At 40.7% G+C, this 21,699-nt stretch overlaps 1 protein-coding gene across 1 annotated transcript in view; it reads right to left on the bottom strand.

Moving 5' to 3' along the window:
* Nucleotides 1-426: 426 nt before the first annotated feature.
* nwd2 (NACHT and WD repeat domain containing 2) overlaps nucleotides 427-21,699 on the bottom strand; it is a 69,977-nt gene continuing 48,704 nt past the window's right edge. The window contains exons 5-8 of the mRNA XM_079604244.1: nucleotides 16,125-16,328; nucleotides 12,686-12,836; nucleotides 6,878-7,467; nucleotides 427-5,263 (exon numbers count right to left, since the gene is read on the bottom strand). Of these exons, the coding sequence (XP_079460370.1) occupies nucleotides 1,370-5,263; nucleotides 6,878-7,467; nucleotides 12,686-12,836; nucleotides 16,125-16,328 (4,839 nt within the window). The 3' untranslated portion in view covers nucleotides 427-1,369. The remainder of the gene's footprint in view (nucleotides 5,264-6,877; nucleotides 7,468-12,685; nucleotides 12,837-16,124; nucleotides 16,329-21,699) is intronic.

Below are 21,699 nucleotides of genomic sequence, written 5' to 3'. Positions count from 1 at the left end.
TCTTTAAAAGTAATAGCATTAAAAGTGTTATTATCTTGGATTTAGTCGAGTCAGGTGAAGACCTTCTCAGTATCAGTTTTCTGGTTCAAATAAAATATAAATTTCCTTTTCCCCTTTAATATTAGACTTAGTCAGTCTTGCTGTGGTCAAATGTGTATATATATATATATATATATATATATATATATATATATATATATAATACACACACTGTATGTATATATATATACACACACTGTATATATATATATATATATATATATATATATACATATATACATATATATATATATATATATATATATATATATATATATATATATATATATATATATATATATATATACATATATACATATATACATATATACACACACACTGTATATATGATTGATCAGCAAGCTAGAGTGACAGTTATTATTGGTATTGATAAATAATTACATATGAGGATAGAATTAATACTGTCTGTCATTTAGCACAATTGCCACACATGGACTTTTAATGCCACTCTGGTCAGATCAAGTCTAGAATGCATTCTGAATCTACTAACAAGCTCATAATGACTCCAGACCATACATGCACTCTGAATACTGAAATACACTTTCCAATGATCCTCATTTAGATGCTGTCATTTCAAATTCGTATTTGTTGTATGTTGAATGTTTATCGTAATGATGAATATTTGTATCAAGGTATTTTTGTTTAGAAATTCCCTGCAATTTTCTCTTTATCAGTTTCTGTAACAAAGAAAAAGTAAAAATCCAGGCACTCACTTTGATTGCATTTAGCACAACGTAGCATTTTTAAGTAGTTGCACAAACTGCAGCAGCCAAAATACATATGTACACATATGTACATAAGTTTCCATTTTAGTACAGTACCAGAGGACATTAATAAACAGACACAAATGAACATTTTCAAAAAAAGAAGGGGAAAAAAAGGCAGCAACACTTATATGGCTACAAATGTATTACATTTCTCTATGCTTCTGTATAAAGTGACATTATGGCTTGATTTGACTAAACTCATACAAAATCTGAACTATATGGCCACATTGGCATACACATGAGAAGGAAGAACATATCATAAAGCTGATTGGACTGGCTTTTGCAATGAATGGCATCAAATTAATTTCTTGATATTGATATTGAAATGATATTGAATTCTGCATGACAGTAAGTTGATGATAAATAAGAGAAATCAAGGTGACTGACTGCAGCTTAAGAGCAGCTTAATAACAATTGGCCAGCCGCTGTGTTTTACCCAGATACTGATCTGTGCAGCTGAATCAAAGTGGCTGTAAACAATAATCACCTATCCAAACCTGGCCTTGTTCCTTCATGCCCATCATGTCCTACAGAGGGCGCTCTCATTGCAGCAGTTCAGTTTTCTTTGTGGGTGTTGTGGTCTCTGGCTCCCCACTGTCAGACACATTGATAGGACTGTCCCGAGAAAAAACCTCAGTGGATTCTCTCCACACACAGTCAGCAATGGTCTTGAAGGCATTGGTGCTACACTTGGGTCGTACTTTCTGTGAGGCATTGTTAACGATTTGCCGACTGTTTGAGGTGGCGATTTTGATTTTTAGAGCGGCATCCACACGGTCTACAACTGTGTAGGTGCCAATGCTGCCATCCTCAAATCCCACAATGATGTTAAGAGCTCGCTGTGATAGGCACAGATAGGTTGGTGTTTTGTAAAGGGAACAGGTCCCGATGCTCTTACCGTCTGCCAATCTCATGACAATCAGACTTGAAACCACACCTGCATCATCATCTTCATCGCAATTCCGGAAACAGATGTACACTAAGTAGCGTCCGTCCCGTGAGAGCTTTTGCCGCCATATTATGCCAGCAGCATGGACCAGACGCAGTTTACCACTGTGCAGGTCTAGAACATTGATGTTCTCATCACCTTTCGACACAATGCCCAACTTTCCATTTGGTGATATTTGGAAATCTTCCAGGTTCTTTAAGAAGTTGCTTGGCAGCTGCACCCGCCTACACACAGACTCATCGGCGACACTCCAGATGAAAACAGTTTCATTGGAGCTGATGAAGACGACAAAATCTGGACTGTCAGGGATTAATTTAAAGTTAACAATTGTGATCCCATCGTCACAGATAAACTTTTTGGAAACACTACCTGACCACAAGCTAACAGCTAACATCTTATTCTTGTTGGCGCCCACAAGGAAGGTGTTTGCAGTGGTAATGAGGGCTTGCTGGAGTGTTACCAGAATGTTGCATACCTTGTGACCAGTGGCGAGCCTCCAAACACGAGAGGCGTTCTGCTCGCAGAGGGACACAACAAACTGATCATTGTGCGTGATGAGAAGCTGTGAGATCCTCTGGCCGTTGATACGGAATATATTCTCACCTGTGGTTGTATGCCAGATGTACTGACTACTTTTATCATCAGATGTCACCATTAGGTCACCTGATGTCGTCAGGACGCAGTTCTCAACGAGTCCTTCATGCTTGAACACCATCTCAATGAAACCTGTGCTGTAGTTCCACTTGTGAATGACCTCTGACCCATCCGTGGTGTATACAAAATCCTCTCGGCCAGAGAGCTGCAGGTTTTGGATAGGTTTTCCAGTTTTATCAATGTTCGACATGGCTGTTATAATGTCTATATCCCACACAGAAAGCACGCCACTGCTGGCCACAGACAGCAGCAAGTTATGGTGTGTTGATTTGATCAGCTTTACAATGGCTCCGGATATCTCTATCAAGCTGGCCATGCACTGCCCACTGTCTCTCCTCCACACAAATATTGATGATGTGTTCTCCATGGAGGCTATTATACTTTGGTTATTCTTGGAGAGAACAGCCGCCACAAACTTTTCACTTCGCTTGGCCTTGAACTTCTCTGCCATTTTCCAAATCTTGGTGTCCAGCACCTCAATACTACTTGCTTTGCAGATGAGGATGGATCGCTGATCCTCTGAGAGCTCTATGCCCACCACCTCACTCTCATCTCCTCTGCAGTCATAATCCTCCATTAGCTTGGGATTTGTGATATCTTTGGTGTTCCACACGGAGAGACTGCCCTCATTGTCAATCATCACCATTTGATTGATTGTGTCAAGAATCAGGATTGACTTAACAAAACCACCAGAGAATTCAGAAGTCATTGTGGCAAGCTTGTCCCCACTACTGAGGTGGAAAATGGTGGTCGTGTTGAGATATTGTCCGCAGAAAGCATACATTCCATCTGGGGAACACTGGACACAGGTTACCTCATACCAGCAATGAAACTGATACAAAGGCCAGCCATAGAGCAAATCAATAACATTGACGTCTTTGCTTGCCTCCAACCAAGCTAAGGCATGGTGGCTGGACAAGGTGAATCCATTGATGAACGCCACCCCGCCGTGCTTGGATCCTTTTACCTCGACCTCAGACAACAAACAGGACTTGTGGTTGTCGTAAATGAGCAGTGTATTTTTTGTAGTGGCCACTACCAGATACTTCTCATCTGTGGTTAATCTGATGCCAAGAACAACTGACTTTGCTGTGTCTATCTGTCTTAGCAGCTGTCTACTCTCAACATCCCATGTGCTGACGGATCCATCCTCGAGGGCCACAATGACTATGTTTGGAGCTAATGTAGGTAGAATCTCCACAATTTGCATGTAGCTAGAAGAGAGCGGTAATCTCTCAGGACTGTAGGTGACATCCATCGAAGAATGCAGTGGCACAATGGAGCAGTATTTAGGACCGTCCTTGTCACACTCAAGAAGTAGGTGTCTGAGCTTGGGAAGGGATGTGACAACCGGAAGGAGCCTTTGCTGTAGCTCAGCAGACAGTGACGCAGGATTCTTTGTCACTTTGAGCTTTATACTGCGGAGAGTAGTTGCAAGAAACTTTAGCTCCTTTTCTTGTGTGTAGCTGTAAGCTAGGTCGATGTCTGTCAGGGCCTTGTCAAACTGCCCTATCTTTATCATAGTGTAGAGCCAGCTAAAGTTCATGATGACACCATACATGAGATCATCTGTCCGGCCGCTCCTTGTCAGGTGGTATGTGAGCTCTGTCATCTTTCGATGGTTGACAAAAAAGATGTCCGGCTCCAGCAAATTACACTGGAACACCCAGGGTTGTTCGGGTGTCTGTCTGTCATAAGAGTGCTTGTCAGCAGAAGCTTTGTCATGGCCATGAAGGCTCTGCTGTTGTTGAGGGTTTCGATGCTGGGAGATATTCAGTGAAGCTAAATGATTATTGTCGCAGTGGAATATCTTTTTTCTACCACCTGCCCAAGCCCCAAGGAAGTATTCAGCCAAAAGGCTATGCATTTGATGCACATCTTCTTCATTACTGAGGTATAGCTTCTGTGCTATGAGATGCAGATGGCGATTTGCCCACACCATTAGTGTTACATTACGGACTTGACGCTCCACTAAATAACCTTCAAGTTCTTCTTTTAGCCGGGCTATGAAATCGTAAGAAATGCGCAACGGGCTTTTAAGATTAGAGCTCACCATGATGTCCCCTAGGACACTGTTGTCCAAAGATAAAATATCCTCTAGCTCCAGCTCTGTCAGGCCTGCCCGTGCCATCGTGATGTAGCCCAGTGCCCGAAAGACAAAGCGTGAGCCAAGCTTGTTTTCGATAGAGTAGAAAAACTGCTCAATGCTTTCGTGCACTGTGGAACACAACGATTTGTCATCCACATCCTTGTGCGACCGCCAGTGAACTACCTCTCGGTAGATGAGATTGACAAACATGGGCAGTGTACATTTAGCCATTGCCTCATTTACATATATCTGTTGGCCAGAGGTCACCTTCCTTTTGACGCTCAGAAGCTGCTGTTTAAGTGTCTGACTGCAAGCTTTGCGATCTCTTTGCATCAGTTCAACATAACCATCCTCGTCATGTATCAGGCAACGCAGTTTCTGCAGTATCCCATGCTTGTTGGGCAGGGTGGACACTACAATTCGGACTGTACGCGGTAGGTGGACAGGCAGCCACCACAGCTTTCGGGCCTCGTCAACATCTGACAACTGCTCCAAGGCATCCAGAATGATGACAAGAGGTCGGTGGAATGATGACTCCCCGAGCAAATTCACCAGCAGTTCCCTCATCTCCTGGATTTTGTTTGGCAAGAAATGGATCAGGCACCGATAGTTGACGGCAATCTGCTCACAGATGCTTTGTAGCAGGGTGCGGAGATCAGCAGAGAAGTCAGTGGAGCCGATGAATCTGACAATGACCACTGGGTCTGTTTCTGGTCCCATCTCTTTCTGTAGCCACGAATAGGCCTAAACAAATGAAAATGAAACAGAAGCTCAGAAATACAGCATACATGTACAGTTTACTGAATATTCTCCAGTATGTTAAGTCATATAATATTTACAATTACCTGTAGGTTACAATTAGGAAAAGCTCAAGATGTTATTTTGTGCAAAACTGATAATTTTGAAATCTGATTATATTAGCTTGGCCATTTGAACTTAGATATGATCTACATAAAATACAACTACTGTATACATTATTATTTAATGTTTAACAGGATCCTATGTCCTGTTCTTATAAAAAAAATATCCAGGAACTGCTGGTTAAAAATCCAGGAACTGCTGTGACCTATAAGTATGACTTTGGCAAACAAAACTCGAGTGACACTAGTCCATCCATTATTTAGTAGATCCACTGTACACCAACCTTAACAACTTGGAAGGAAAGGAAACCAAGATGAATGACTGTATAGCAAATAATCGAATGTGCTCAACAGCAATAGAGTCAGCACTGGATTTATTGTGCCAAGGATTTTCTAAATCAGTTTGAATTGTTCCCTCATTCTTAGCACAATACCTCTTTCTTGGATGTGGTTAAAGGGTGCCCCCAGCTGTGATTCAGGGAAACATGAAATATTATTTATCTCTGTCTGGAGAGGCTGACAATTAATGATAATACGCTTTTCCAAAGCCCTCATTTTCAAGAGGACTGTGCACTTGTGTGATTAGCCAAGGGGTGTGTGTGTGTGTGTGTGTGTGTGTGTGTGTGTGTGTGTGCTCAGATTGCTGCTTGACTGCATCACTGTGCTCATATTGGCTGCATGATTCTTAGTACAGTACTGCACTGAGAGTGTAAAAGAGTGTAAAACGTGCTAGCTGACATGAGATTTTACTAGGAGTAAGTAATTGGTTATAAAAAGTGCATGCAATGTGTGGCCATGTAAAATGAATTTCATATATAAATAGTTTAGAGTGTCTGTGTCTCTGTAGTGTGTATGTTACATAGAAGGACAGTAAGAGAGAGAGAGAGAGCATAAGCAAGGACGAGGGAGTTAGTCAAGGTCCCCAGGCTCATCATCTGTGAACTAACATTAGAGGCTGAGGTCTATGACTGGTTGCCATGGGTGATGGGAAATGTCAACACTACCCTTCCTCCTTTGTTCCTCGCCCCCAAACTTATCAACACAGTCGATTCTGACCATCAACACATGACATACACATACACTACTGATTTCCATAAGCGCTAAATATTGGCTGAAGCTGACAGATAGGAATAATTATATCAAATTATTATTATCCATTAAATTATGTCAGTGATTTTGTAAACTTGTAAAGGCAATGATCTGTATTTGGATTACTGTGTGCCTCCAGATACACATGGGGATGCAAATTGACAAATACATGTAACAGTAGCCCAAAATACCTTAATGTTAATTTGAATCTCATGCCATGACATCAGATATTAAGTCAGAGGAAGTAAAGAACAGCTTTAGGCAAAATACAGGCATCCCGCAGCATTAATCTAACATGTGCCGGCATCCAGATGGCCTTAAAAAGCAGGTCAGTATGTTCACACTTACTCCCCCCCCCCACACACACACACACCAACACACACACATCTATACTATACATGCTTTTCACCTGTTTTGCCACTTCAGCAAGTAACAAGGTCTTTCCAGTGCAGGGTCCTCCATACACCACTAGGGGAGTTATTCGACCACCTTTAGAGGGGTACAGGTACTCCTGGATTATGTCCAAGGCTTCACTCTTGTACACATAAAAAGATGAAAATGTCTTGCACAGCGACAGATGTTGTATGGTTTCGTCATAGAGTGTATCTGTCTCTGTGTCAAAGTTCTGTTGGACCGTGGCCTGGATGATATCCACCATGTCTTCATAAAACTGTTTACACAGACCTTCGACGTAGTGGCTCTCTACTTCCTGCGAGTAGCCAAGTTTCATGTCACAGTGAGTGACCGATGAGTAGACTCGAAGATTGGATGCTGCCACCACCATCGGAACGAACTCGTCTCTGACCTTCAGAAGACGCTCGTAGGCTTCCTGGTTTCTCATGACACGGTCCTCGCTCACAACGATGTCCATGTAGCGTGCCATCTCAGGGAGTTTAGCGAAACGGTCAAAGTTGGATATCTTCCGGATGTAACATACACATTTCTTGAGGAAGGCAGGGGTCTGCTTGCCTAATGCGAAGTCCAGTTCATCCTCTAATGCTAAAAGACAGAGAGAGAGCATAATAATTAGCCAGTTCTGCATGACAGAATGTTTTAGTTTAATTTATGGTTTTCATCTCTGCCACTATTTACTCCCAAAACACTTCCATGGCACTTTCAGAAAACACACTTAATTTGATGTCATGATGTGAGCACTTCCCCCACGTTTGCTAGTCTTTAGCAAATGATTAGATCCGTCTCTTTGAGCTGCTTTTAAGAAAAAAACAGTGATATGATCTCTTAATCCAGCCTTGCCTGGTTTTATCAAAGACCTCCAAAGGCAGCATTCCAGTGATAGCCTGCCAACCTCGTAAGCTTAGTATCGCATACTTGCAGCTTGTTTTGTAAACGAGAAGAGAGGGGGATGCAAAGTCGGCAAGTAAACGACTGCAAATCCCCAAGGAAAGAGTTTCCTCATTTAAATCTCATATGCATTTTCCTCACACTCTGATATTAGTAATCAAAATAATAATTCAATAATTAAAAATGATTAAAATCATGGTAAGGTTTTTGTAAAAGGCCTACTACAGCAATGTAGTATAGTACCTGTACATATAAGGGCAATATATGGCAAGTCAATATCATTATTTTATAAACACAAAGTGCTTCTAGAAAAAATCTGGTCACCATATGCAAATACTTCTGATATAAATGTATATTAGTTCCATTCAAGTACATACAGTATTTATTCAAAATAAGTAAGCAAAGTGCACCAATTGTATCACTTCTGGCATTTCATAACCTCTGAACTAAGTATTTTATAAAAATGTCATTCTGTAGAATATGGTGTATTTATAATGTAATGTCAGTGCATGCATACTTCACTTTTGAATCTCGATAGTAAATCGAGCAGTCAATGTGAATCCACTCAGCACAAGTTCATTCCCCTCATTTATGGAAAATAGTGTTGGTACAGTTCAGACAGACATTCTGAATTTCCCTCCAATGCTAAGCAGTGTTTTTGTGTGTCTTTTCATGGGGGCTTTTTACCTCAAATACCATCGTTGCACTTATTCAACAGTTAGTTAAAAACTTTGGTCTAACATATGTTAATTTATACATTTCATGTAATAAATGTAATACATATTAGATCAAATTAGCCTACCTCAAACATGATCTTTTGTCATTACACGTGATGTCTAGTGTTACAAAATAAACTGATCAAGAGGAGACAGTAGCAATCTGATCTCAGACCAACATAACTGTATTTTATGTTTCTTCTCAGAGAACACCATTTTTTTATGGTGAAAACAGTGGGAGAGTTTTGCAAACCTGCAATGCGATACCTATTTCCAGTGATGCTTTTTAATAAAGACCCACAAGATGCCACATTCATCAGACATCAGAGAGGGAACACAAGCAGTTCAGGGAAAGACTCACTGATGCTCTGAAGTCAGACAGAAGACCTCAGTTTTAATGAAAGGAACCTCAGACTGCGACTAAGAGCTAATTATTCTTTGCGTAACAAAAAATGCCTCGCATAGGGGAGCCTCTGAATGTGGTTGTTTCATATCTACTGCACGTTGAGATGAAGACTTAACTGTATCAGTGATTGAATTATAAGTCCATGCTCCCAGGATGACATAAAAGAGCGAGCAGTAAATCTGTTCTTTCTCCAGTGCCGACCCACTGTCTCTAATGTGGGGTATGGTGATGAGACTTAACTGTATCACTGAATATTGGATTAACCTGGATGAATCAAGTTAGCCTGATTAGATCTCCTCTTATGCTGGCTAATGCAGGGCGAATATTAATTTAGTCACAATGACTTTCAAGAGCGGGATAAAAATAACATTTACATTCATTGTGAGCTTTGAATGCGACCTCTCCCTGAAACCACAAAGCTTTAAACTACGACTCTGTTGCATGATTCATCCTTTTTAATTATACATGTAATTCTACAGACAAACAACCTAAATGTTAAGCATCAAGCACCATTGAAGCGTTCAGAGCAAAATTGTGCCTTTTAAGACTCTCAGATTTACTTGATTTGGCTGGCTGGTGCGTGGAAATTGCTTCACACATTGTGTAGTACACAAATCACACATGCGCATACACACACACGCACGCACGCACACACACACACACACACACGCCAGTTGGGTTTTTATGTTCTATGGGGACTTTTCATATGGTTTTTATACTGTACAAACTGTATTTTCTATCCACTAACCTTTAAACAACTTAATATGATTTATAAGCTGTTTTTCTCATGGGGACAAAAACATGTTCCCACAAGGTCAAACATTTCTGGCATTGCTGTCCTTGTAGGGATATTTGGTCCTCATTTCGTAGGGTTTCCCATGAGCTTTCTGTCCCTCTGTTGACAGTCTATGCAACTACCACTTTGACGCTTCAAAGTTCATTAAGAGATCATTTTATAAAGAGACACAATCGCTTAATATGATGAACAGATTGAATTTAGGCTTTTGTTCACATATTTCATACATTCATCAGCGAACATAAACAGAAGCTCATCAGCGAACATAAACAGAAGCTCAACCGAATCTGATTAACGAGCGAGAACAAGCCAGATTTCATCAAAAACATTTTCATTTGTTGTCAGAGAATGATTGGCATTCGATCTGTCTTTTACAACAAACTTCTACTAGCTCCAGACAATGGAGAGAATTTGGCTGGAAGAACTTGGTGAGATACTTTATTACACCCCTCATTAAAAATAAACAGTTAAAAACCTCCCAACAGTGTTGGAGACTCTGCGGGGATGTCAATGTCAATCATTCTCATGTATTTTCATCTTGTAAAAAAATTTGCCCCTACTGGGAATCTATTGTAACAGAAATGGAAAAAAATTTGGGTTACAAAATACCGAATGACCCACAGACTCTGTATTCAGGCCTGTCAACTAAAGATGTTGTTAAAAGGGAGGACATTTATCTAATTAAAGTGATGCTGATATCAAGTAAGAAAGTTAGAACGAGTGAACCTTTGAGTCTGGACCAATGAGGAATATCATGGAGGAAATGTTTGCAATGGAAAAAATGACCCATGACCTGAGACTGGAAGCACATAAATGTAAAATATGATGGTGGAAATGTTATGAAACTCACTCAAATGTATGAAACAAATGGAAGATCTGTATTTGTAGCACCCTTCTTGTTGTTATTTTGTTCATTGTGAACCCCCCGAACGAAAGTCTTACGGGTTTGGAACGACATGAGAGTAATTAATGACAGAATATCCATTTGTGGGTGAATTATCCCTTTAATGAATCCACATGTTTGAACAATTCAGATTTCAATGACCCTTTCATAAATTCCTGAATGAATTTTTTGCCAAAGAAATGATAAACGATCCACAGTTTAGCTCACATAGACTTGTGTTGTGCTCACTGAGTGAAGAGTTTTGAAAAAGTGACCTAAGTATTGAGAAATGTGTCCTAGTAAAATACTGTAAATGTAAGGATTTGACATAAAAGATGTTGAAAATTGACCAGGCCTTATGTGATTGTATAAGCATGTGTGTATAAAAGCTTTGTGTGAATGGCTCTTTAAACAACTATGCCCATTCAGCAACGTACCGTAACAGTCTCAGTCCTAACGAAGTGATGTTGATCTCAGGTAGCTAACTGTTTTTCAGAGTGCCGTTAGAAAAACAGTAAATATCGGAAGAACTACGAAAATGGCCTGTTCCAAATTGTCAGTGTTTACAGTGACAGTAAAGATGATCAACATGTATGCATTTGTTCTCACCCAATAGAAGCACTAAATCAGCAAGAGGGTAATGATTGTTAAAGGGGTCCTATTATGCCCTTTTACGAAGTCTTGATTTTGTTTTGGGGTGTACTGGAATATGTTTTCATGCTTGATTGTTCGAAAAAACGCATTATTTTTCACATACTTTACATTATTAGAGCACCTCTCTCCCCAGTCTGGCTCGAACACGCCGATTTCGATGAAGCCCCTCCTTCAGAAATACAAAATGTGCTGTGATTGGTTAGCTGGCCTAATGTGTTGTGATTGGCAGCGCTTAGTCAAAACGTCCCGGGAAATGTCCCGCCCCTCCACAACTGCGAGTTCTACTCTGGTGTAAATATGAATAAGCATGGTGTCAATTTCATACCAATTCGAGCCCGATTCAGACCCTGACGACGTTAACGAACAAGAGGATAATGCAGAACAAATTTCATGCACGGACTTTGCAAGCACTGATTTCACAGGACGTTTCAGAGTGGTATGTTTTTTTGCCATTTTCTTATACTTATATGATATTTGTCAGAAAACTAAGGTAAAACAAACAGTAATCGATCACAAAATCCTGTTTAATTTTCCTAAGGAGCGGTGAACCGCCTTACAAAAGCGAGAGCTTACAAAAGCAACAGAAAACAAGCTGTTCTCCTTAAAATGTGCAGCGCACAGATAAACGTTGTAGATATGATATTCAGGAACAGTGTTTAAAATAAATTTTAACCACTCTAAGCTAGTCAGCCTTAGGAAGGTCAAACTAATGAGTTTTGGAAAAGGGGTCGAGAAAAGACGTCTCTTTGACGTTAGCGACAACACTGTCTTCTCTAATGCAGCTTAACCAGGCCTCGTTCCCTTTTTGCATATTCTGTAGGAACAGTTTATTTAAATGAGCACCATTGTGACTTCATAAGATTCGGAAAAATCGCGTTGTTGTCCAAACGAGCCGTTTGTTGTTGTTTTGAAGAGGGGATTCTGTTAAATAAAATATCCCCCTCTGGAGTGGACTTTGGTCTTTGTAGCCTTGCAGATCTTTTTTATGCTTAGACAGCAACATTACACACTAACTAAAGTTGAAAAAGTGGAAAAGCATAATAGGACGCCTTTAAGATTGGCAACATTAAGCACCACAATGAATCAAAACACATTTTGAGCAGAAATGTATACTAAACAATATCAAGTTGTATTATAGCCATGGTAAGTCTGTGGACCTTCAGCTCAGTGAAAAATAAGTGATTTACATTTGAGTACAACTGATATTCAGTACTCAACATTTGAAGTGGATCACAAAAATTCATCAAAGTTGTCATAAAACAAAAACGGGTATTGTTCAAAATTCAACTTTGATGAAAGGTTCTGACACCTTCAAATGTTGACTACTGTATACTGTATATATACTGGCAATGTCCACACGTATAGAACATACATTCCAAACCAGCTCAGCCATGTAAAATAGCACTAGACATTTATTAGCTGTGAGCTCAATCATAACTGTAACAATAACTAGAGTTTACCTGAGCAGAGGAATTTCTTGGCTTGATCGCTCTTCATGGTCCCCTTCTCCTGCAGCTGTAAAACAGAAGTTCTGAAGATCCTCTTGATTTCCTCTGAGACTGCCCTCCATGCCTTGTCGTTCTTTGATTTTGCTATGCTGCTTGACTCCATCTGTGGGGTACAAGCACATATGGAGCCATCAAATTATTTAAGGTTTTTTGGTAATTTAATCCATTGCTTGGATATTGTCGATTTGAACCAATAAAAAAGAAAACCCACATCATATCCTGTACCAATTATATTAATCAACACTTCTCTCATCCCACTAAAAAGCAATAACAAATGCATTATTTCGCTACACTATTGGCGATATAAAAATGGATCTTCATTGTCTGCAAATTTTCACAGAAATTTCACTGTCACCGCAGTGACATAGTCGCTAATATAATATTTGCACTGTTCTATACCAAGTCAAATCTGTTAAACAGAATGTGCCAAGAACATGACTGTAAATTTAAGTTATTTGTCTATTTTTAATTCATTATTTATTTATTAGTAATTTATATGCTTGTTATAATCGACAAATAGAGGGAGAGAGAAGGGGCATCGGCATCAGGATATGACACAGACCTGAAATCAAACCTGAAACTAGTGTGGCACAGCTCCATCTTTTTTTTTTTGAATATGAATATTTTATTAATAAATTTACTAAAACATGACTCGTCTAATTGAATTCTGGCTTCTGGTATAAGTCATTTCCAGCTTTTAGCAGGACAAAACCATGCCGGGTGCTTGATGCAAACTGGTATTTGTTTTCATATACCAGTTCATATTCATAAACGCATTGCTTTGTAGCACAAATCATTTTACAGTTTAGTGCACATTGTTATTCTTCTAGTTATTTACCTATATGAATTCAAAGTCACATTCACAGGAAATAGCTTACTTTCATATTGTAAGAGTTGAATAAGTTAATCAGTTTTTATTTTATTTTATTATTTCATAAAGCATGCAGTTGCAAAAAAAAACTATAGCTATATGATTGCATTTACAGCCAAGTATACTGTAGTATAACTCTTTGTTTAGAAATCGAAGTTTCTAGAAGTTTCTGACCACAGGAACCCAATGTAATGTAGCAGGATGTCAAAAAGTGTTACCAACAATACAAATTGCTCTGTCTGCATGAACAGATAAATTGAAAGCAGACACACTGTGTTACTGAAGTAATATTTTAGGAAGTGTTTGTCATGAACCCAGTCACCTACCAGAGAGAGACAGAAGAGGACAGATAGAGAGAGAGAGAGAGAGAGAGAGAGAGAGAGGGAGAGAGAGGGAGAGAGAGAGAGAGAGAGAGAGAGAGAGAGAGAGAGAGAGAGAGAGAGAGGGGGAGAGAGAGGGAGAGAGAGATCAGTGGGTGTTTTTGCTGAGTGCAGGTAGATACTCAGTCCCTGCTGTTTTTCTCATTTTAGTCCAACAGAGACCCTCAGCTTCACAGACGCTTTCGCAATTTGCAGCCACTCTGCGTTGCAACCTGATTTATACACGCACTACATGATCCTCTCTCTCTCTCTGTTTCTGTCCTGTTTCTGTGCGTGCGCGCACGTGTGTGTGTGTGTGCGTGCGTGCGTGCGTGCGTGCGTGCGTGCGTGGTACTTATTTTGAATAAGTATAAAAAAACTAAATTTTATATAGTATAAGTGTGTGTAGTATGAATGTCAGATGTACTACATTCGCCATGCTGTAATTATCACGTCACCTACAGGCACCAGTTGTGTCACTTCTTGATTCAATCCTCTCCCATGGCCTCATGGGATCGTATGCACACTTAATAATTTAATAATAATAATTTGTTATATATGAGGATGATTAGGAGGCCAATGGACAAATTTGGCCATGATGCCAGGGTTACACCCCTACTCTTTTTCGAAGGACATCCTGGGATTTTTAATGACCACAGAGAATCAGGACCTCGGTTTAACGTCTCATACGAAGGACGGTGCTCTTTGATAGTATACTGTCCCCATCACTACACTGGGGCGTTAGGACCCACACAGAAGACAGGGTGAGCGCCCCCTGCTGGCCTCACTAACACCTCTTCCAGCAGCAAACTGGTTTTCTCAGGAGGTCTCCCATCCAGGTACTAACCAGGCTCAGCCCTGCTTAGCTTCAGTGGGCAACCAGTCTTGGGCTACAGGGTGATATGGCTGCTAGTTCAGCTTTTACTTCAGAATCTCGATGGAAGTAACTTTTTGCCTACTCTTTTATGAGTACTGTGAATCCGGACATACTTCTGTTGTCACATACTGTTTTCATCTTAGAGAAGTATAAATTAAGTATTATGCATTCTTCTCTGACGTTTATCCAGTGCTCCTGCGTTTCTGGTATTGTTGTTTACATTGTTAAATAAAGGTACTGCTGAATTAGATCCTGCCTCTCAACTCTCCTTGCTGCAACCAACGTGACAGAAACTGAGTTTGTGTGTGTACATGTATAAGAAAGGTGGAGACAGGCCTTGGTAAGGTTTAATGAAAGGCAAACTGAATTTATGAAGCTAATAAACTCTATAAGCGGTGAACAGTTCTCTCTCGGGCCTACCATTTCTACAGCTCTCCATATAAAACAAAAACAGCACAAGTCAGCCGCTGACATTTACAGATAGATTGTTTTTGTGTGTGCGGGGACAGGTCAGGCCTGCTAAAAGCTGAATGTAATCCTGGATGTATAGTGACTGCCCTCTCATGTGCCTCAAAAGCATTGGTGTTTGCTAGACTTCTGAAATGAGGCGGGAAAAGTCTCCTATCTTGCTTTGGGTGTTTAAATTCATGTTCCAGTTGCATTTTCTGTTTACACAATTGTTAATGAAACAAAAAATGGTAACCTAAAAATGGTAACCCTCCTCTAAACTTTTTCAACTGTAATGATAAGAAGAAATATTAGATATATTTCTGAAGGGTCATGTGACTGAAGAGTGGAGTAATGGCTGTTGGAAATTAAGCTTTGCCATTACAGGAATACATTCAATTTTAAAATATATTAGAATATAACGTTATTTCTATTCTTTATTTAAATTGTAATACTATTTCAGAATATTACTTTTTTTTTTTTTTTAAGAGCCAATTTTTGATTAAATCAAATAAATGCAGCCTTGGTCAGTATAAAAAAACTTATTTCAAAAAACTTTAAAAAGCTTACAGACCCCAAACCTTTTAATGATGGTGTACAGAGGAATCATTCAACTCTGTTAACCAAGATATTGTAAGAAAAAATTATCAATCAAAAATATTTCCTCTTCATTTGTATTGTGCTAGCTCTTTAAAAAGGTTGATTTTTCTTTGTTCCTTTCTTAGCACCAACAGGGATCAGCTATACTTTAATTATAATGATAGAGCTACATTTTTTCTAAAAGCTGAAGTCCTAATTCTTAATATAATTCTCTTTTATTTATATCCTCCTACTTACAGAGTTCTGGTAGTTTTTCAGCATCTCAGCTTTCGGTTTTAAGTAGTAGGCAGGCGGGACCGAGTTCTCATCCCGACAGTACCACTCCTCCAAGATCCGTGTGTCTAGTCCCGCCTCCACCGACGCATCCAAGATCATCTCAAACTCGGCTGACTCCACCTCTCCTGGGACCCGAATGCTGCCGTACTTCTCTCCAATGAGCCCCTGGGAAAGAGAGGTGGGGGAAAGTATTTACACCTCAATCACAACATATCAAAGCAACGTGTAAAAGCAGGAGTAAAACGAGAGAAAGGGAGAAACACAAAGGTTTTCTCACACTGTGCACAGCCCTGGCTTTTATTTTATTTTATTTTAGGACCAATGTAATTTTTAACTGTGGGTAAATCAAGAGTTCAAACATATAACTTTGAAGAATTTCACCGCTTTTAACACTGGGTTTTGAATACCTTAAAGCTTTTGCGGTTGCATGGCAGTGGAAGCTGCATACTTATTTGCATATTATGAGGTCAATTGTAACATTTGTAACAACTGGACATTGTAAACTGGACTCATAAATATGCAAATAAGAATGTTAACCCAGGGTTTAAAAGTGAACAGTAGGAAATCTTGAAACCTGAATACCCAGGATTAATTAAGTAGGCTATGAACAGTGAGACCAGGGTTAATCATTTCAAATGTGAAAAGCCATTCGTCAAAATGATCAACTACTCTCACAGGGTTTATACAGAAAATACTGAGTTTGAAAGCAACAGAAAAGAAAACAAACCACATACCATTTAACAATACGTGTTTATAATGAGTTTATAAAACATACAGTAAAGGCTGTTAGCTTGAGAGCATAGCTGCCAACCTTTCTTTCTTTAATTAGCTATTTAGCTACTCCTGTGCCGTTGTTGCCTGTGCAACTGAGATTAGTAAGTTACGTTTGCCAGGGTCATTGTGTCCACAAGCCCATACGCGCCAGTGGCAGAGCATTCAAATTGAGCTGGATAAGCCCATAGACTAATGATCTGGCCCTTCTTCAAAAGCATATACTTTCGAGACTTGCAAGAGATAATAAAGGGTTGTGGGATATCATGGACTCTGATTAAAGAGGAGTAGCAGAATCATAGAGAAATTATTTGCCTTTATATCTCTTCTGAAATTGTAGGTTTCCTACAGGAAAACAAATGTGACAGAGGTGCTTTGAGAAGATTTATGTGACAGGTAATTCAGTATTTTTAATGGCTACTGGGGTGAACTTGTAATGCTTTGCTTACTCGGCCTTTACAACTCTGTACATATTGCTCTCTATCTGTTTTGCTCTTCCTCAGTCATTTTATCTCATACATTCTCTTTTTTTGTCCCTCACATTCTAACTCATTCCTACATAGAAAAAGATACATTTTACCTGTGAACTTTATAGCTCCCGTTTTTAGAGTGCAGTTCTGAGGAGTATCAGGACTCAGCCAACTAAATTAAGAATGAGAGTAATGAGCCTTATCTCTCTTCATACCTCCCTATACTAACAACTGCAAACTCCCTGAGATGCAAGACATTTTTTTTATATATTAATAATTATATAATAATTATAATAATAATAATTCACATTAACGAGAAACTTTATTTTAATATATTATTAAATGAGATTTAGAACAAGACCATGCAATTTATCAGAATCAGCTCTTTTGATTCAACTCCTTTGAACTTAAAATTCATGAGTGTTACAAAACAAATTTATGAAACTTATATTTTTATATATTTATACATGTTCAAACTACATATAATAATTTTACCATAAATACAACTTGCATACAATTTTATAAAAAGTAACCCTTTCCCCAAACAAAAGCATTTGAGGTGTCATTTACTGTATGTTGCTAAGCCCATATACAGCCTTAGCAAGCACCATTACTGAAATCGTCTTAATTACTAATGTAACCCTCATTCCCCGATGGAGGGAATAGAGACATAGGGCCCTATTTTAACGATCTGAAACGCAAGTGTCAAAGCGCAAAGCGCAAGTAACTTTGTGGGTGGATCCCGGCGCTGTTGCTATTTTCCCAGCGGGATAAACGAATCTTGCGCCTGGCGCAAATCTAAAAGGGGTTGGTCTGAAGTAGCTTCATTATTCATAGGTGTGGTTTGGGCATAACGTGAAATAAACCAATCAGAGCGTCCTCTCACATTCCCTTTAAGAGCCGACGCGCTTGTTCCACGGCGGATCGCTATTATAACGGCGGATTTGCCAGCGCACGCCAGGAGCAGTTCACAGCCGAGGAGACCGACGTTCTCGTCAGGGCCGTAAAACACAGAGAAGTGACATTGGGGATGATGGGAGAAACCCACCCAAATTAGCTTCGGTTAAACAGGCGTATAATTTGGATAAATATGTAGCCTAATCTAGAAAGATCTTTTTCACATCTTCACGGACACAACAATGATTTCCCTCGTGTGTTAATATTTTCCCTTGTAATAATGTATGATTTGCAAAAATGAAAACTGCTGCGTCTGTTTATAATTATTAGAGAATCAAAGTGGATGCGCGTTAACACGCTACATTATGGCCAAGCACGCGCCCTTAAAATACCATATCACTAACGCGCCACTGTCTTTAGACTGTTTTTTTCCTGGTCAGTGGCGCAATTGCTTTCTAAAACTGGAAAATAGCACCAGGGCAGTTTTGCGCCGGAACACGCCTCCTCTTTGCGCTGAACCGCCCCCGCGAGCGCAAGTTCATTTCCTAATTTACTGACGTGCGTCTGTGGAGGGAAAAGTCCGCTGTGCGTGGGTACAAAATAGGAATGATATATGCGTCGGTGTTCAAAATCAATTGCGCTGGGTGCAAGATAGGACCCATTATGTTGAAGTCTCACTTCTCACTTGGGAGCCCCAATCACGTCTGAGTTTTATGAAAAACGGCCAATGGAAATAAGTGGAATTCGCATCGGTGCACCGGTATAAAAGCTATCGATACGATGCATCGATTTAGCTAAATAAGTGTGCATTGGATAAAAGTTGGCTACGCTATAAAATATACAGGCAGTACGACTAATTTAACAACACACTTGAAGCGCCGACACAGTGTGAGTGTCACAGTTGTGTTCCATTTAGTTTGTTTTCATTGGACTTGTCTACCTGTCATCATGTCACGTGTCATTATCATTATTAGTTCATCTGTCTCACTACCTCGTCGTTAGTCTTGTCAACTGTGTCTCGTTTTCCTGATCTGTTTCCCCATGTATTTAAGCCCTGTGTTTCGCCTTGTTTGTCCGTTCTTAGTCCTATTTAGCGTGTGTATATCCTGCCTGTCTGTACCTATTGTAGATTTATTATAAGTAAATGTTTGTATTGGAGCTTTTGCCTCTTCGTCTTTCTCTGCCTGCACCACACCGTGACAGAAGAACGGACTGCCCAAGATGGACGATAGGGTCAGAATAATTGTCCTGGCTCAGGAGAGCCAAAACTTTTTTTATTTGTCAATAACTTTCTGTGTATTGCTGTCACCAGCACCCTCGATGACGTGAGCCTGAGTACCTTGTTCCGGATCGGGCCACATTCAACCATCCAATTGACCTCCCAGACACCACCGGACTGGACTGGAGGGAGACCGTCATCAGGTGAACACAGCCAGACCCAGGGGATCTTCACGTCATGCCTGACCGGCCTGATCTTCACATCATGCCTGACCAGCCTGATCTTCACGTCATGCCTGACCAGCCTGATCTTCACGTCATGCCTGACCAGCCTGACCTTTACGTCATGCCCGCCGAGCCAGAGACTGTTCACGTCATACCTGACCGGCCTGACCTTCACGTCATGCCTGTCCAGCCTGATCTTCACGTCATGCCTGACCAGCCTGATCTTCACATCATGCCTGACCTTCACGTCATGCCCGCCAAGCCAGAGACTGTTCACGTCATTCCCGCTGAGCCAGAGACTGTTCACGTCAGTCCTGCCGAGCCTGAGCTTCACGTTAGTTTTGCCAAGCCTGAGCTTCACGTTAGTTTTGCCGAGCCTGAGCTTCACGTTAGTTTTGCCGAGCCTGAGCTTCACATCAGTCCTGCTGAGCCTGAGCTTCACGTCAGTCCTGCCGAGCCTGAGCTTCACGTCAGTCATGCCGAGCCTGAGCGTTCTGTGTCCGAGCCTGAGCCTTCTGTGCCCGAGCCTGAACCGGTGTCTGAATTCCTACCCAGCCTCCCTCTCCCACCTCCTCCCATCTGCCACTTCTTAACTCTTCTTCCTCGACTGCCTGTCAGCCCCTCTAACCATCTTCAGGGAGGTGGAGTTGCCGTGGGTCTGCCGGCCTACAGCTCCAGCCTGGTCAGTGGATCCCTGGTTTCTGCCTCCGACCTCCGCGACCAGGACTCAGCCCCTCGTCCCTTCGCCCCCCTGGATTCATTAGACTCCTCACTCCCATCAGTTCCTCCTTGGTCCTCACTCCCTCTGACTCCACCGTGCCCTTCTGTGCCCCCGCCTGCACCTCAGTCGCCAGAGCCTGCGGCATCGCTATGATCCGCCGTATGACAGATGTCATATGTCGCTATGGCCGTAGACAGAAAGAAGAAAAAACCGTGTGTATCAGCAGAAGAGACTCCAGCCTTAACGAGGAAGGAGAGTCGCGACCGTAGTATCGACAGTGTTAGTCATTGCAGTGAGGGTATGAACCATCCACGAACACCACCTCAGCATGCTCTCGGCCCAGACATTTGAGAAAGTGATCATGGTCGTCTGATGAAGACAGGAAACGACTGTATCCAGAAACACACGTACGGAAAGGCATCTTTAAAAAGACACTTGCTGCCGACCATGCTTGCTCTTTTAGGGAAATCTGCCTTTCGCACTGAAGAGCCCAGGATAATTTTGCTGCACTTATCTGTGCACTGCTCTTTTAGAATGGTGAAACCCGCAGAATGCGACGTAAAATGATCTCTGTAGCACAATCATTGCTCGGTGACTGGAAGAGTGATCGCTGTGCAACCACTCAGCTCCGAAGCAAATATCTGAATTTTTATCCGCCTATAATTTTAAAATCCGCCATCTTATATACCTGTATGTACGGGGGAGTGACTCGGCATTCAAATTCCACTCGCCAATTCCATTGGCCTTTTTTTTTCTAAAACTAAAACTAATGATTGTGGCTCCCAAGTGAGACCCCATTTGTCAATCGACATAGCTTTGTAGTGACTGAAAGATGGGGAACTATAAATATCAAAAACAACTTTGTGAAGGCATTATTGATTTCATCTGATTGGTGTGAGTGCAAATATGATGTAATCACACTCCTGAATACCAGAATGAAACCGTGAAAAGAAAAATGCATGTATCATCCCGCTCAGACGTGTGCACTGTTCAGCCTCCAGCAATTCTAAACATGTCAGAAAATCCTTTGGTTTCAATTTCAGGCTTCACAATTTCATGAAATCTCGTCACATTGAATGTGGAAAATGAGCTATGCATTATGACCCAGTCTAACGCTGAATCTTTTGACCTGTAATTAACATTATTATTACTTTTATTTTATTATTTTGGACATCCATTTTTGTGAGGATTCTCTTCCACCAATATTTAATCTATGGTTGTGAAAACAGCAGTG

This window comes from Phoxinus phoxinus (genome assembly GCF_949152265.1).
Source record: "Phoxinus phoxinus genome assembly, chromosome: 2".
Classification (NCBI taxonomy): Eukaryota; Metazoa; Chordata; class Actinopteri; order Cypriniformes; family Leuciscidae; genus Phoxinus; species Phoxinus phoxinus.
This window is presented reverse-complemented; position numbering and strand designations above follow the sequence as displayed.